The sequence below is a fragment of the Oncorhynchus clarkii genome, chromosome 14, assembly GCF_045791955.1.
Source record: "Oncorhynchus clarkii lewisi isolate Uvic-CL-2024 chromosome 14, UVic_Ocla_1.0, whole genome shotgun sequence".
Classification (NCBI taxonomy): Eukaryota; Metazoa; Chordata; class Actinopteri; order Salmoniformes; family Salmonidae; genus Oncorhynchus; species Oncorhynchus clarkii.
In genome coordinates, this window is record NC_092160.1 from 30635406 (window position 1) to 30650019 (window position 14614).

A 14614-nucleotide genomic window follows, 5' to 3' on the forward strand; every position below is an offset into this window, starting at 1 on the left:
ACGCTCATCACCTCTTTTATTGTCAGGGCCTTGGTTATCTCTGTACTAACTGTAACCAGGGAATCCATGGCAGACCTCCCTCTCCTGATCCCACTCTGACTACGCTCATCACCTCTTTTATTGTCAGGGCCTTGGTTATCTCTGTACTAACTGTAACCAGGGAATCCATGGCAGACCTCCGTCTCCTGAACCCACTCTGACTACGCTCATCACCTCTTTTATTGTCAGGGCCTTGGTTATCTCTGTACTAACTGTAACCAGGGAATCCATGGCAGACCTCCGTCTCCTGAACCCACTCTGACTACGCTCATCACCTCTTTTATTGTCAGGGCCTTGGTTATCTCTGTACTAACTGTAACCAGGGAATCCATGGCAGACCTCCGTCTCCTGAACCCACTCTGACTACGCTCATCACCTCTTTTATTGTCAGGGCCTTGGTTATCTCTGTACTAACTGTAACCAGGGAATCCATGGCAGACCTCCGTCTCCTGAACCCACTCTGACTACGCTCATCACCTCTTTTATTGTCAGGGCCTTGGTTATCTCTGTACTAACTGTAACCAGGGAATCCATGGCAGACCTCCGTCTCCTGAACCCACTCTGACTACGCTCATCACCTCTTTTATTGTCAGGGCCTTGGTTATCTCTGTACTAACTGTAACCAGGGAATCCATGGCAGACCTCCGTCTCCTGAACCCACTCTGACTACGCTCATCACCTCTTTTATTGTCAGGGCCTTGGTTATCTCTGTACTAACTGTAACCAGGGAATCCATGGCAGACCTCCGTCTCCTGAACCCACTCTGACTACGCTCATCACCTCTTTTATTGTCAGGGCCTTGGTTATCTCTGTACTAACTGTAACCAGGGAATCCATGGCAGACCTCCGTCTCCTGAACCCACTCTGACTACGCTCATCACCTCTTTTATTGTCAGGGCCTTGGTTATCTCTGTACTAACTGTAACCAGGGAATCCATGGCAGACCTCCGTCTCCTGAACCCACTCTGACTACGCTCATCACCTCTTTTATTGTCAGGGCCTTGGTTATCTCTGTACTAACTGTAACCAGGGAATCCATGGCAGACCACCCTCTCCTGAACCCACTCTGACTACGCTCATCACCTCTTTTATTGTCAGGGCCTTGGTTATCTCTGTACTAACTGTAACCAGGGAATCCATGGCAGACCTCCGTCTCCTGAACCCACTCTGACTACGCTCATCACCTCTTTTATTGTCAGGGCCTTGGTTATCTCTGTACTAACTGTAACCAGGGAATCCATGGCAGACCTCCGTCTCCTGAACCCACTCTGACTACGCTCATCACCTCTTTTATTGTCAGGGCCTTGGTTATCTCTGTACTAACTGTAACCAGGGAATCCATGGCAGACCTCCGTCTCCTGAACCCACTCTGACTACGCTCATCACCTCTTTTATTGTCAGGGCCTTGGTTATCTCTGTACTAACTGTAACCAGGGAATCCATGGCAGACCTCCCTCTCCTGATCCCACTCTGACTACGCTCATCACCTCTTTTATTGTCAGGGCCTTGGTTATCTCTGTACTAACTGTAACCAGGGAATCCATGGCAGACCTCCCTCTCCTGAACCCACTCTGACTACGCTCATCACCTCTTTTATTGTCAGGGCCTTGGTTATCTCTGTACTAACTGTAACCAGGGAATCCATGGCAGACCTCCCTCTCCTGAAACCACTCTGACTACGCTCATCACCTCTTTTATTGTCAGGGCCTTGGTTATCTCTGTACTAACTGTAACCAGGGAATCCATGGCAGACCTCCGTCTCCTGAACCCACTCTGACTACGCTCATCACCTCTTTTATTGTCAGGGCCTTGGTTATCTCTGTACTAACTGTAACCAGGGAATCCATGGCAGACCTCCGTCTCCTGAACCCACTCTGACTACGCTCATCACCTCTTTTATTGTCAGGGCCTTGGTTATCTCTGTACTAACTGTAACCAGGGAATCCATGGCAGACCTCCGTCTCCTGAACCCACTCTGACTACGCTCATCACCTCTTTTATTGTCAGGGCCTTGGTTATCTCTGTACTAACTGTAACCAGGGAATCCATGGCAGACCTCCGTCTCCTGAACCCACTCTGACTACGCTCATCACCTCTTTTATTGTCAGGGCCTTGGTTATCTCTGTACTAACTGTAACCAGGGAATCCATGGCAGACCTCCGTCTCCTGAACCCACTCTGACTACGCTCATCACCTCTTTTATTGTCAGGGCCTTGGTTATCTCTGTACTAACTGTAACCAGGGAATCCATGGCAGACCTCCGTCTCCTGAACCCACTCTGACTACGCTCATCACCTCTTTTATTGTCAGGGCCTTGGTTATCTCTGTACTAACTGTAACCAGGGAATCCATGGCAGACCTCCCTCTCCTGATCCCACTCTGACTACGCTCATCACCTCTTTTATTGTCAGGGCCTTGGTTATCTCTGTACTAACTGTAACCAGGGAATCCATGGCAGACCTCCCTCTCCTGAACCCACTCTGACTACGCTCATCACATCTTTTATTGTCAGGGCCTTGGTTATCTCTGTACTAACTGTAACCAGGGAATCCATGGCAGACCTCCCTCTCCTGAACCCACTCTGACTACGCTCATCACCTCTTTTATTGTCAGGGCCTTGGTTATCTCTGTACTAACTGTAACCAGGGAATCCATGGCAGACCTCCGTCTCCTGAACCCACTCTGACTACGCTCATCACCTCTTTTATTGTCAGGGCCTTGGTTATCTCTGTACTAACTGTAACCAGGGAATCCATGGCAGACCTCCGTCTCCTGAACCCACTCTGACTACGCTCATCACCTCTTTTATTGTCAGGGCCTTGGTTATCTCTGTACTAACTGTAACCAGGGAATCCATGGCAGACCTCCATCTCCTGAACCACCTCTGACTACGCTCATCACCTCTTTTATTGTCAGGGCCTTGGTTATCTCTGTACTAACTGTAACCAGGGAATCCATGGCAGACCTCCGTCTCCTGAACCCACTCTGACTACGCTCATCACCTCTTTTATTGTCAGGGCCTTGGTTATCTCTGTACTAACTGTAACCAGGGAATCCATGGCAGACCTCCGTCTCCTGAACCCACTCTGACTACGCTCATCACCTCTTTTATTGTCAGGGCCTTGGTTATCTCTGTACTAACTGTAACCAGGGAATCCATGGCAGACCTCCGTCTCCTGAACCCACTCTGACTACGCTCATCACCTCTTTTATTGTCAGGGCCTTGGTTATCTCTGTACTAACTGTAACCAGGGAATCCATGGCAGACCTCCGTCTCCTGAACCCACTCTGACTACGCTCATCACCTCTTTTATTGTCAGGGCCTTGGTTATCTCTGTACTAACTGTAACCAGGGAATCCATGGCAGACCTCCGTCTCCTGAACCCACTCTGACTACGCTCATCACCTCTTTTATTGTCAGGGCCTTGGTTATCTCTGTACTAACTGTAACCAGGGAATCCATGGCAGACCTCCGTCTCCTGAACCCACTCTGACTACGCTCATCACCTCTTTTATTGTCAGGGCCTTGGTTATCTCTGTACTAACTGTAACCAGGGAATCCATGGCAGACCTCCGTCTCCTGAACCCACTCTGACTACGCTCATCACCTCTTTTATTGTCAGGGCCTTGGTTATCTCTGTACTAACTGTAACCAGGGAATCCATGGCAGACCGCCGTCTCCTGAACCCACTCTGACTACGCTCATCACCTCTTTTATTGTCAGGGCCTTGGTTATCTCTGTACTAACTGTAACCAGGGAATCCATGGCAGACCTCCGTCTCCTGAACCCACTCTGACTACGCTCATCACCTCTTTTATTGTCAGGGCCTTGGTTATCTCTGTACTAACTGTAACCAGGGAATCCATGGCAGACCTCCGTCTCCTGAACCCACTCTGACTACGCTCATCACCTCTTTTATTGTCAGGGCCTTGGTTATCTCTGTACTAACTGTAACCAGGGAATCCATGGCAGACCACCCTCTCCTGAACCCACTCTGACTACGCTCATCACCTCTTTTATTGTCAGGGCCTTGGTTATCTCTGTACTAACTGTAACCAGGGAATCCATGGCAGACCTCCGTCTCCTGAACCCACTCTGACTACGCTCATCACCTCTTTTATTGTCAGGGCCTTGGTTATCTCTGTACTAACTGTAACCAGGGAATCCATGGCAGACCTCCGTCTCCTGAACCCACTCTGACTACGCTCATCACCTCTTTTATTGTCAGGGCCTTGGTTATCTCTGTACTAACTGTAACCAGGGAATCCATGGCAGACCTCCGTCTCCTGAACCCACTCTGACTACGCTCATCACCTCTTTTATTGTCAGGGCCTTGGTTATCTCTGTACTAACTGTAACCAGGGAATCCATGGCAGACCTCCGTCTCCTGAACCCACTCTGACTACGCTCATCACCTCTTTTATTGTCAGGGCCTTGGTTATCTCTGTACTAACTGTAACCAGGGAATCCATGGCAGACCGCCGTCTCCTGAACCCACTCTGACTACGCTCATCACCTCTTTTATTGTCAGGGCCTTGGTTATCTCTGTACTAACTGTAACCAGGGAATCCATGGCAGACCTCCGTCTCCTGAACCCACTCTGACTACGCTCATCACCTCTTTTATTGTCAGGGCCTTGGTTATCTCTGTACTAACTGTAACCAGGGAATCCATGGCAGACCTCCGTCTCCTGAACCCACTCTGACTACGCTCATCACCTCTTTTATTGTCAGGGCCTTGGTTATCTCTGTACTAACTGTAACCAGGGAATCCATGGCAGACCTCCGTCTCCTGAACCCACTCTGACTACGCTCATCACCTCTTTTATTGTCAGGGCCTTGGTTATCTCTGTACTAACTGTAACCAGGGAATCCATGGCAGACCTCCGTCTCCTGAACCCACTCTGACTACGCTCATCACCTCTTTTATTGTCAGGGCCTTGGTTATCTCTGTACTAACTGTAACCAGGGAATCCATGGCAGACCTCCATCTCCTGAACCACCTCTGACTACGCTCATCACCTCTTTTATTGTCAGGGCCTTGGTTATCTCTGTACTAACTGTAACCAGGGAATCCATGGCAGACCTCCGTCTCCTGAACCCACTCTGACTACGCTCATCACCTCTTTTATTGTCAGGGCCTTGGTTATCTCTGTACTAACTGTAACCAGGGAATCCATGGCAGACCTCCGTCTCCTGAACCCACTCTGACTACGCTCATCACCTCTTTTATTGTCAGGGCCTTGGTTATCTCTGTACTAACTGTAACCAGGGAATCCATGGCAGACCTTCATCTCCTGAACCCACTCTGACTACGCTCATCACCTCTTTTATTGTCAGGGCCTTGGTTATCTCTGTACTAACTGTAACCAGGGAATCCATGGCAGACCTCCGTCTCCTGAACCCACTCTGACTACGCTCATCACCTCTTTTATTGTCAGGGCCTTGGTTATCTCTGTACTAACTGTAACCAGGGAATCCATGGCAGACCTCCGTCTCCTGAACCCACTCTGACTACGCCCATCACCTCTTTTATTGTCAGGGCCTTGGTTATCTCTGTACTAACTGTAACCAGGGAATCCATGGCAGACCTCCGTCTCCTGAACCCACTCTGACTACGCTCATCACCTATTTTATTGTCAGGGCCTTGGTTATCTCTGTACTAACTGTAACCAGGGAATCCATGGCAGACCTCCCTCTCCTGAAACCACTCTGACTACGCTCATCACCTCTTTTATTGTCAGGGCCTTGGTTATCTCTGTACTAACTGTAACCAGGGAATCCATGGCAGACCTCCGTCTCCTGAACCCACTCTGACTACGCTCATCACCTCTTTTATTGTCAGGGCCTTGGTTATCTCTGTACTAACTGTAACCAGGGAATCCATGGCAGACCTCCGTCTCCTGAACCCACTCTGACTACGCTCATCACCTCTTTTATTGTCAGGGCCTTGGTTATCTCTGTACTAACTGTAACCAGGGAATCCATGGCAGACCTCCGTCTCCTGAACCCACTCTGACTACGCTCATCACCTCTTTTATTGTCAGGGCCTTGGTTATCTCTGTACTAACTGTAACCAGGGAATCCATGGCAGACCTCCGTCTCCTGAACCCACTCTGACTACGCTCATCACCTCTTTTATTGTCAGGGCCTTGGTTATCTCTGTACTAACTGTAACCAGGGAATCCATGGCAGACCTCCGTCTCCTGAACCCACTCTGACTACGCTCATCACCTCTTTTATTGTCAGGGCCTTGGTTATCTCTGTACTAACTGTAACCAGGGAATCCATGGCAGACCTCCGTCTCCTGAACCCACTCTGACTACGCTCATCACCTCTTTTATTGTCAGGGCCTTGGTTATCTCTGTACTAACTGTAACCAGGGAATCCATGGCAGACCACCCTCTCCTGAACCCACTCTGACTACGCTCATCACCTCTTTTATTGTCAGGGCCTTGGTTATCTCTGTACTAACTGTAACCAGGGAATCCATGGCAGACCTCCGTCTCCTGAACCCACTCTGACTACGCTCATCACCTCTTTTATTGTCAGGGCCTTGGTTATCTCTGTACTAACTGTAACCAGGGAATCCATGGCAGACCTCCGTCTCCTGAACCCACTCTGACTACGCTCATCACCTCTTTTATTGTCAGGGCCTTGGTTATCTCTGTACTAACTGTAACCAGGGAATCCATGGCAGACCTCCGTCTCCTGAACCCACTCTGACTACGCTCATCACCTCTTTTATTGTCAGGGCCTTGGTTATCTCTGTACTAACTGTAACCAGGGAATCCATGGCAGACCTCCCTCTCCTGATCCCACTCTGACTACGCTCATCACCTCTTTTATTGTCAGGGCCTTGGTTATCTCTGTACTAACTGTAACCAGGGAATCCATGGCAGACCTCCCTCTCCTGAACCCACTCTGACTACGCTCATCACATCTTTTATTGTCAGGGCCTTGGTTATCTCTGTACTAACTGTAACCAGGGAATCCATGGCAGACCTCCCTCTCCTGAACCCACTCTGACTACGCTCATCACCTCTTTTATTGTCAGGGCCTTGGTTATCTCTGTACTAACTGTAACCAGGGAATCCATGGCAGACCTCCGTCTCCTGAACCCACTCTGACTACGCTCATCACCTCTTTTATTGTCAGGGCCTTGGTTATCTCTGTACTAACTGTAACCAGGGAATCCATGGCAGACCTCCGTCTCCTGAACCCACTCTGACTACGCTCATCACCTCTTTTATTGTCAGGGCCTTGGTTATCTCTGTACTAACTGTAACCAGGGAATCCATGGCAGACCTCCGTCTCCTGAACCCACTCTGACTACGCTCATCACCTCTTTTATTGTCAGGGCCTTGGTTATCTCTGTACTAACTGTAACCAGGGAATCCATGGCAGACCTCCGTCTCCTGAACCCACTCTGACTACGCTCATCACCTCTTTTATTGTCAGGGCCTTGGTTATCTCTGTACTAACTGTAACCAGGGAATCCATGGCAGACCTCCGTCTCCTGAACCCACTCTGACTACGCTCATCACCTCTTTTATTGTCAGGGCCTTGGTTATCTCTGTACTAACTGTAACCAGGGAATCCATGGCAGACCTCCGTCTCCTGAACCCACTCTGACTACGCTCATCACCTCTTTTATTGTCAGGGCCTTGGTTATCTCTGTACTAACTGTAACCAGGGAATCCATGGCAGACCTCCGTCTCCTGAACCCACTCTGACTACGCTCATCACCTCTTTTATTGTCAGGGCCTTGGTTATCTCTGTACTAACTGTAACCAGGGAATCCATGGCAGACCACCCTCTCCTGAACCCACTCTGACTACGCTCATCACCTCTTTTATTGTCAGGGCCTTGGTTATCTCTGTACTAACTGTAACCAGGGAATCCATGGCAGACCTCCGTCTCCTGAACCCACTCTGACTACGCTCATCACCTCTTTTATTGTCAGGGCCTTGGTTATCTCTGTACTAACTGTAACCAGGGAATCCATGGCAGACCTCCGTCTCCTGAACCCACTCTGACTACGCTCATCACCTCTTTTATTGTCAGGGTCTTGGTTATCTCTGTACTAACTGTAACCAGGGAATCCATGGCAGACCTCCGTCTCCTGAACCCACTCTGACTACGCTCATCACCTCTTTTATTGTCAGGGCCTTGGTTATCTCTGTACTAACTGTAACCAGGGAATCCATGGCAGACCTCCGTCTCCTGAACCCACTCTGACTACGCTCATCACCTCTTTTATTGTCAGGGCCTTGGTTATCTCTGTACTAACTGTAACCAGGGAATCCATGGCAGACCTCCGTCTCCTGAACCCACTCTGACTACGCTCATCACCTCTTTTATTGTCAGGGCCTTGGTTATCTCTGTACTAACTGTAACCAGGGAATCCATGGCAGACCTCCGTCTCCTGAACCCACTCTGACTACGCTCATCACCTCTTTTATTGTCAGGGCCTTGGTTATCTCTGTACTAACTGTAACCAGGGAATCCATGGCAGACCTCCGTCTCCTGAACCCACTCTGACTACGCTCATCACCTCTTTTATTGTCAGGGCCTTGGTTATCTCTGTACTAACTGTAACCAGGGAATCCATGGCAGACCTCCGTCTCCTGAACCCACTCTGACTACGCTCATCACCTCTTTTATTGTCAGGGCCTTGGTTATCTCTGTACTAACTGTAACCAGGGAATCCATGGCAGACCTCCGTCTCCTGAACCCACTCTGACTACGCTCATCACCTCTTTTATTGTCAGGGCCTTGGTTATCTCTGTACTAACTGTAACCAGGGAATCCATGGCAGACCTCCGTCTCCTGAACCCACTCTGACTACGCTCATCACCTCTTTTATTGTCAGGGCCTTGGTTATCTCTGTACTAACTGTAACCAGGGAATCCATGGCAGACCTCCCTCTCCTGAACCCACTCTGACTACGCTCATCAAAACCCTAACTTCCAACAGATACATCATTCTACTCACTATCACCTTTTCCATCAATTAACACATGTTGGATGTCAGAGCGATAGGCCTATAACTGCCCGCCCTAGCAGGATCTTTACCTGGTTTTACAAACGGTAACACAACCACACGTGTCCACCCAGCAGGAATCATCCCAGTCCTCCACAGCACCTTTTGGGGTGGCAGGTAGCCTAGTGGTTAGAGCATTGGACTAGTAACTGAAAGGTTGCAAGATCAAATCCCTAGCTGACGAGGTAAAAATATGTTGTTCTGCCCCCGAACAAGGCAGTTAACCCACTGTTCCTAGGCCATCATTGAAAATAAGAATTTGTTCTTAACTGACCTGCCTAATTAAATAATTAACAAAAAAATACAACCCTAACACTGCTTCCAACACGCTGTCTGGTGTGTGCTTAAACATCACAGAACACACACTATCTTCTCCAGGGGTAGTCTGCCCGCAGCCCTCCAACGCCCTTGTCATCTCAAACATAAAGAACTCTACATCCATAGCTTCTCTGGACTCTCCATACTCATTTAACTTTTCCCTGTCTCCTCTTACTCTGATCACACAGGTGTCTACATCTATGAACCACTGTAAATGCACCACCTAGGACATTTGCCTTTTCTTTACTTGATACAGCTGTGACGTTTCTTTTAAACAATTAACAATCCCTCTACCAATAATGGAGCAAAATTCCCGCCATGCTGCTGTGGGAGCTTTTATTCTGAAAGCTCAATTTACGCGCACTTACACCGGAACTAGAACCTAGGTAAATTTCCTGAGTCATGTTGATGTTTATTTCAGTCCAATTTACCGCTTAGTGAGTTGAGCTAGCTATCGTTCATGATGGAGCAAACTGTTTCAAATGTGGAAGTCTGTAATTTAGCCTTCACTGGTGAATTTGACAAATTAAAGAAATGTATTTTAACGGATAAATCGCTCGCTTGCAAAACGGACCAGGTAAATTATCATCACTTGAAATACATTACCAGAGCTAGCTGCTTCAGGCACCAGTCACTTAGTCAGTCAATTAGCTAGCTAGCTACATTTGCTGATACATCCACATGTCCCTTCCTTATTCATCTGGTCTCCTGTGCTCTTCCCCTCTCCCAGGACCAAAGGACCGCTCTCCACTGGGCCTGCTCGGCTGGACACGTCAAGATCGTTGAGTTTCTGTTGGATTTGGGGGTGGAAGTCAACCTACAAGATGATGTAAATATTGAGAAGCCATTGTCTGCAACATTGTACAGTTATATTGACTTGCTGTGTTGCAATAATCTGATCTTAAATCGATCTTGTAAATACTGTAGATGTTTCAGCTATTGATGTCACTATAGTGTATTTGTACAGATGAACAGGGGAATTGGTTATAAGTGTCTTTGGTAGTAGTTTCCCCAACATTTATTTCTACGGGCTCTGTCAAGAGGTCTGGAGACACTGGACCTGTATGTTACAGGAGACACACGTACTCTAACCACTGAGCCTCTGGTTCATACCTGCTCAGTTACTCCCTCTATCACTACATGACTATCCTAGAAGAAGAAGAAGTTACTGTCCATCTGAGAGTGATGTCTCATCTTTTGTCCTTGTCCCCAGGCCGGTTGGACTCCCCTCCACATCGCAGCATCTGCAGGCAGGGAGGAGATAGTGAAGTCACTGATTAACAAAGGAGCCCAGCTGAACTCAGTCAACCAGAATGGCTGCACCCCTCTGCACTATGCTGCCTCCAAGGACAGATATGAGGTACACCAACACTGGGTCCACAATGTTAGACAGCTACTGTTCTGAAGTAATCTGGTTTACTCAATACCAAGTGGGTTAGTTAGTTGGCACAGGGGCCATTAGCTCCGTCTGGGGATTGAGTGTTGCTAGTTCAATCCCTGCCAGAACCAACTATGTTCCCCTGGCTTTGCTACAATAGTTCTGCAGCTATTAAAGCAGAAAATAAGAACTGTATAACGTTATATTGATTGATCATGCAAATGGTTGTTCTTCTTCACAGATCGCCCTCCTGTTGCTGGAGAGTGGAGCGAACCCTAATGTCACAGATAAACTGGAGTCTACTCCCCTACACAGAGCTTCAACCAAAGGCAACTGCCGTCTGATCCAGCTGCTGCTCAAACAGCGCGCTTCTACCAACATACAGGACTCTGAGGGAAACACTGCACTGTAAGCACTGGAGTGTGTGTATTGAAGTTGTGTTCTAGATGCTGTGTGTTTTACTGTGCTTAATGTTTGTGTCTGTGTGATGATGCTGTTTTCTACACTTTTTACACCATGCTAAATATTTGTCTCCCCCAGCCACCTGGCGTGTGACGAGGAGCGTGTGGAGGCAGCTAAACTCCTGGTAGAGAACGGAGCCAGCATCTACATAGAGAACAAAGAGGAGAAGACGCCATTACAGATCTCTAAAGGTGGTCTGGCCACTCTGCTGCGGAGGATCGTAGGAGGAAACGTCTGATCCATCTGACTACACACTGAAGCAGCGAGAAGATCCAGTCGACGTGGTCTAAATGGTCTTCCTCATCTCACCTCTCCATCCTTTTTCCTCATCTCACCTCTCCATCCTTTCTCCTCATCTCACCTCTCCATCCTTTCTCCTCATCCATCCTTTCTCCTCATCTCTCCTTTCTCCTCATCTCTCCTTTATCTGCACTGATTTGAGGAAACTTGAGGATGAACGCTTCCATATTGCGTTGACCTATCCTCTCTATATTCCAGTCCGGGGGGAGGGTACTTCCACCAGGCCAGTAACAGTTCAGTGGAGATGAGGGAGAGGCGATGAGGAGGCCACTGGACTATTGAGATGCAGTCTGTATGGCAGCATTTTTGTTGGAGGAAAGAGATTTTCTGCCTGGACTGGATGTATCTCAGAGACTGACCATGATAATACCCTACAGCTACTTACCAGAGAAACCTATGTTGTAAGTTTGAAACTGTTCTAGAAATTCAGCTTCTTAAAACTTGTTTTAAAAAAAAGATGTAATAAGTTGGTGTCTTAACAACTTGATTAAATGAATCACCTCAACTACATATGTTAATATCCAGGCCTATTTAAAACATGTTTCACTGTCTGGATGTGTAATTTGATTTGGTAGTAAGTTCATTGCATTCATTTGATTCCAATTAAATTGATCATCTGTAACAAGTTACATTAAATTCCTATTTTGGTTGTGAATCTGAATGTGTCAGTGTTTGATAATGAACAGTAGTGATTGAGGAGGAGCAGGAACCGTGCTTGAACCAATAACCGTGCAGTATGGGGTGAGTGCACTATCCTGTGCCATAAAGGTTCAGACCTCTTGGCAGAGGCCATAGCACTAACCTCACATACATCACATACTATTTTTCCCATGTCAGCCTAGTGGTTAGAGTGTTGGGCCAGTAACCGAAAGGTGGTTGGATTGAATCCCCGAGCTGACAAGGTAAAAATCTGTCCTCCCCCTGAGGAAGGCAGTTCCCCAGATGTCGATTAAGGCAGCCCCCCGCACCTCTCTGATTCAGAAGGGTTGGGTTAAATGCGAACCTCTACGTTGTCAGTGTCCCCCTAATGCTCTACCCAGCACCAATTGTATTGTGGACTTTGCTGAACTGGTACTAACCTCCATCTATTTTCTCTTCATAGGAGACTTCTTCCTCCAGACAAAAGGGACAGCGATGGGGAACACTATGGCTCCTAATCATGCTAACCTATATCTAGGAATGTTTGAAAAACAGGTGCTGCTGAATCCAGACCTTAACCCTTTTCTCTCCAACATTCTCCTAATTCTGAGATATTTGGTGACATTTTCGTGATCTATACAGACACACAGGAAGAACTTTTGGAATGCCATGCTTATCTAAACTCTATGAATGAACACCTTCATTTCAGCATTAACTATGACCTATAACAAATCAGTTTTTTGTTGATGTGATGGTTATTAAGGACAAACCTCCCTCTCTACAGATCTCTATAGGAAACCTACGGACAGGAATACCCTCCTTAGAGGTGACGGCTTTCATCCATGTCCACTTATTAAAAGTCTCCTTATAAGTCAATTCAGTCGTGTCAGAAGAATATGCATCTCTGATGCTGCTTATCTGAAACAGACCACGGACCTCACACAAAGATTTTTAAGGAAAGGGGGTACAAAGATAATTGGGTAAAATGCTAATGATCGTTTTGAAGGACTAACAGCTGGAAAGCCTAAAACCAAAAGAAAAAGCAGAACATGTCCCATCATAATTTACCCAATACTCACCATTGGGGAAGGCATTTAAGGACAGTATCAGGAAGCACTGGTACATTATTGATACTGGCCCACAACTGAAACCCATATTTAAATATTTCCCACGTATTAAAAGACCTCCAAAGGTAAGTGATATTGTGGTTAAATCTGATTACCCACCAGAGAAAAGGGACACTTCCGAAGGGTAATTACAAATGTGGTCAACGTGCTCAATGCATCTTCACATACAAATGCAACTCATTTACCCCCAGTACTGCCTCTTTATATAGGACCTTCCACCCCCACCTGGGATATGGATGCCTGATGAAGACCTACGGGTCATAACGTTGTAAATAAATGTCACCTGAGAGAATGAGAAGCACTGTGCTGCGTTTTCCTTTCTGTTTTCCATGAGTTTGCCTACAACTCCAGCACTTGCAGAAAGTACCTGGATGTGCGGATGTTCTTGAGCTTTTGAGCTAATGTAGGCTAATGTGATTAGTATGAGGTTGTAAGTAACAAAAAAAAATCCCAGGACATAGATGTATCTGATATGGGCAGAACGCTTAATTTCTTGTTAATCTAACTGCACTGTCCAATTTACAGTAGCTATTACAGTGAAACAATACTATGCTATTGTTTGAAGAGAGTGCACAAGTATGAACTTGAAAATGTATTAATAAACCAATTAGGCACATTTTGGCAGTCTTGATACATTTTGAACAGAAATAAAATGGTTAATTGGATCAGTTAAAAAATGTGAACATGCACTACTGCCATCTAGTGGCCTAAATCTAGAATAATACATTATGGTCTTACATTTTAAAGATGGTACCAAAAAAAAACGTTTTTTTTCCTTTATATTATCTTTTACCAGATCTAATGTGTTATCTCCTACATTAATTTCAAATTTCCACAAACTTGTGAAACAAAGTGTTTCCTTTAAAATGGTGTCAAGAAATTGACATCCTTGCTTCAGGTCCTGAGCTACAGGCAGTTAGATTTGGTATGTCAATTTAGAAAAGGTTCAGATCCTTGAGGTTTAAATGCGGAAGACACATTTCAGTTGAAGGCTTTCAGTCGTACAACTGACTAAATATCAGTTTTCTGGCACACAGAGCTGCTGAGGCGTCACCCAAGTGGCTGATACACAGAGTGGAAGAGGAGAAGTTCAGTGGCTATAAGAGCAGTGCTTTCTTGGGCAGGAGCTTATTGGAGCTGAGTAACTGGAGATGAGTAACTGGAGCTGAGTAACTGGAGATGAGTAACTACACCGCAAATGTTCTACTGCTTGAGCTCCTGTTCCTCTTGTAGAATATTAGCTCAAACGTATTGTTGAGTTCCTGCACCTAAACTGTAAACTGTACCGACACCCAAAATGAGTACC

At 46.8% G+C, this 14614-nt stretch overlaps 1 protein-coding gene across 1 annotated transcript; it reads left to right on the forward strand.

The window, feature by feature from the left end:
• The first annotated feature begins 9764 nt into the window (after positions 1 to 9764).
• Positions 9765 to 12197, forward strand: LOC139366072 (proteasome 26S subunit, non-ATPase 10). The gene is made up of 5 exons (XM_071103159.1): positions 9765 to 9979; positions 10133 to 10231; positions 10616 to 10762; positions 11022 to 11188; positions 11321 to 12197. The coding sequence occupies exons 1-5, from the start codon at positions 9863 to 9865 to the stop codon at positions 11478 to 11480; spliced, it is 690 nt and encodes a 229-aa protein (XP_070959260.1). The 5' UTR covers positions 9765 to 9862; the 3' UTR covers positions 11481 to 12197.
• The last annotated feature ends 2417 nt before the right edge of the window (positions 12198 to 14614 follow it).

Coding starts and splice junctions, on each gene's coding strand:
- LOC139366072 (XM_071103159.1), top strand. CDS start 9,863: ATGATGGAGCAAACTGTTTCAAATGTGGAAGTCTGTAATTTAGCCTTC. Junction 10,763..11,021: donor CCTCCAAGGACAGATATGAG/GTACACCAACAC, acceptor TCTTCTTCACAG/ATCGCCCTCCTGTTGCTGGA. Junction 11,189..11,320: donor TCTGAGGGAAACACTGCACT/GTAAGCACTGGA, acceptor TGTCTCCCCCAG/CCACCTGGCGTGTGACGAGG.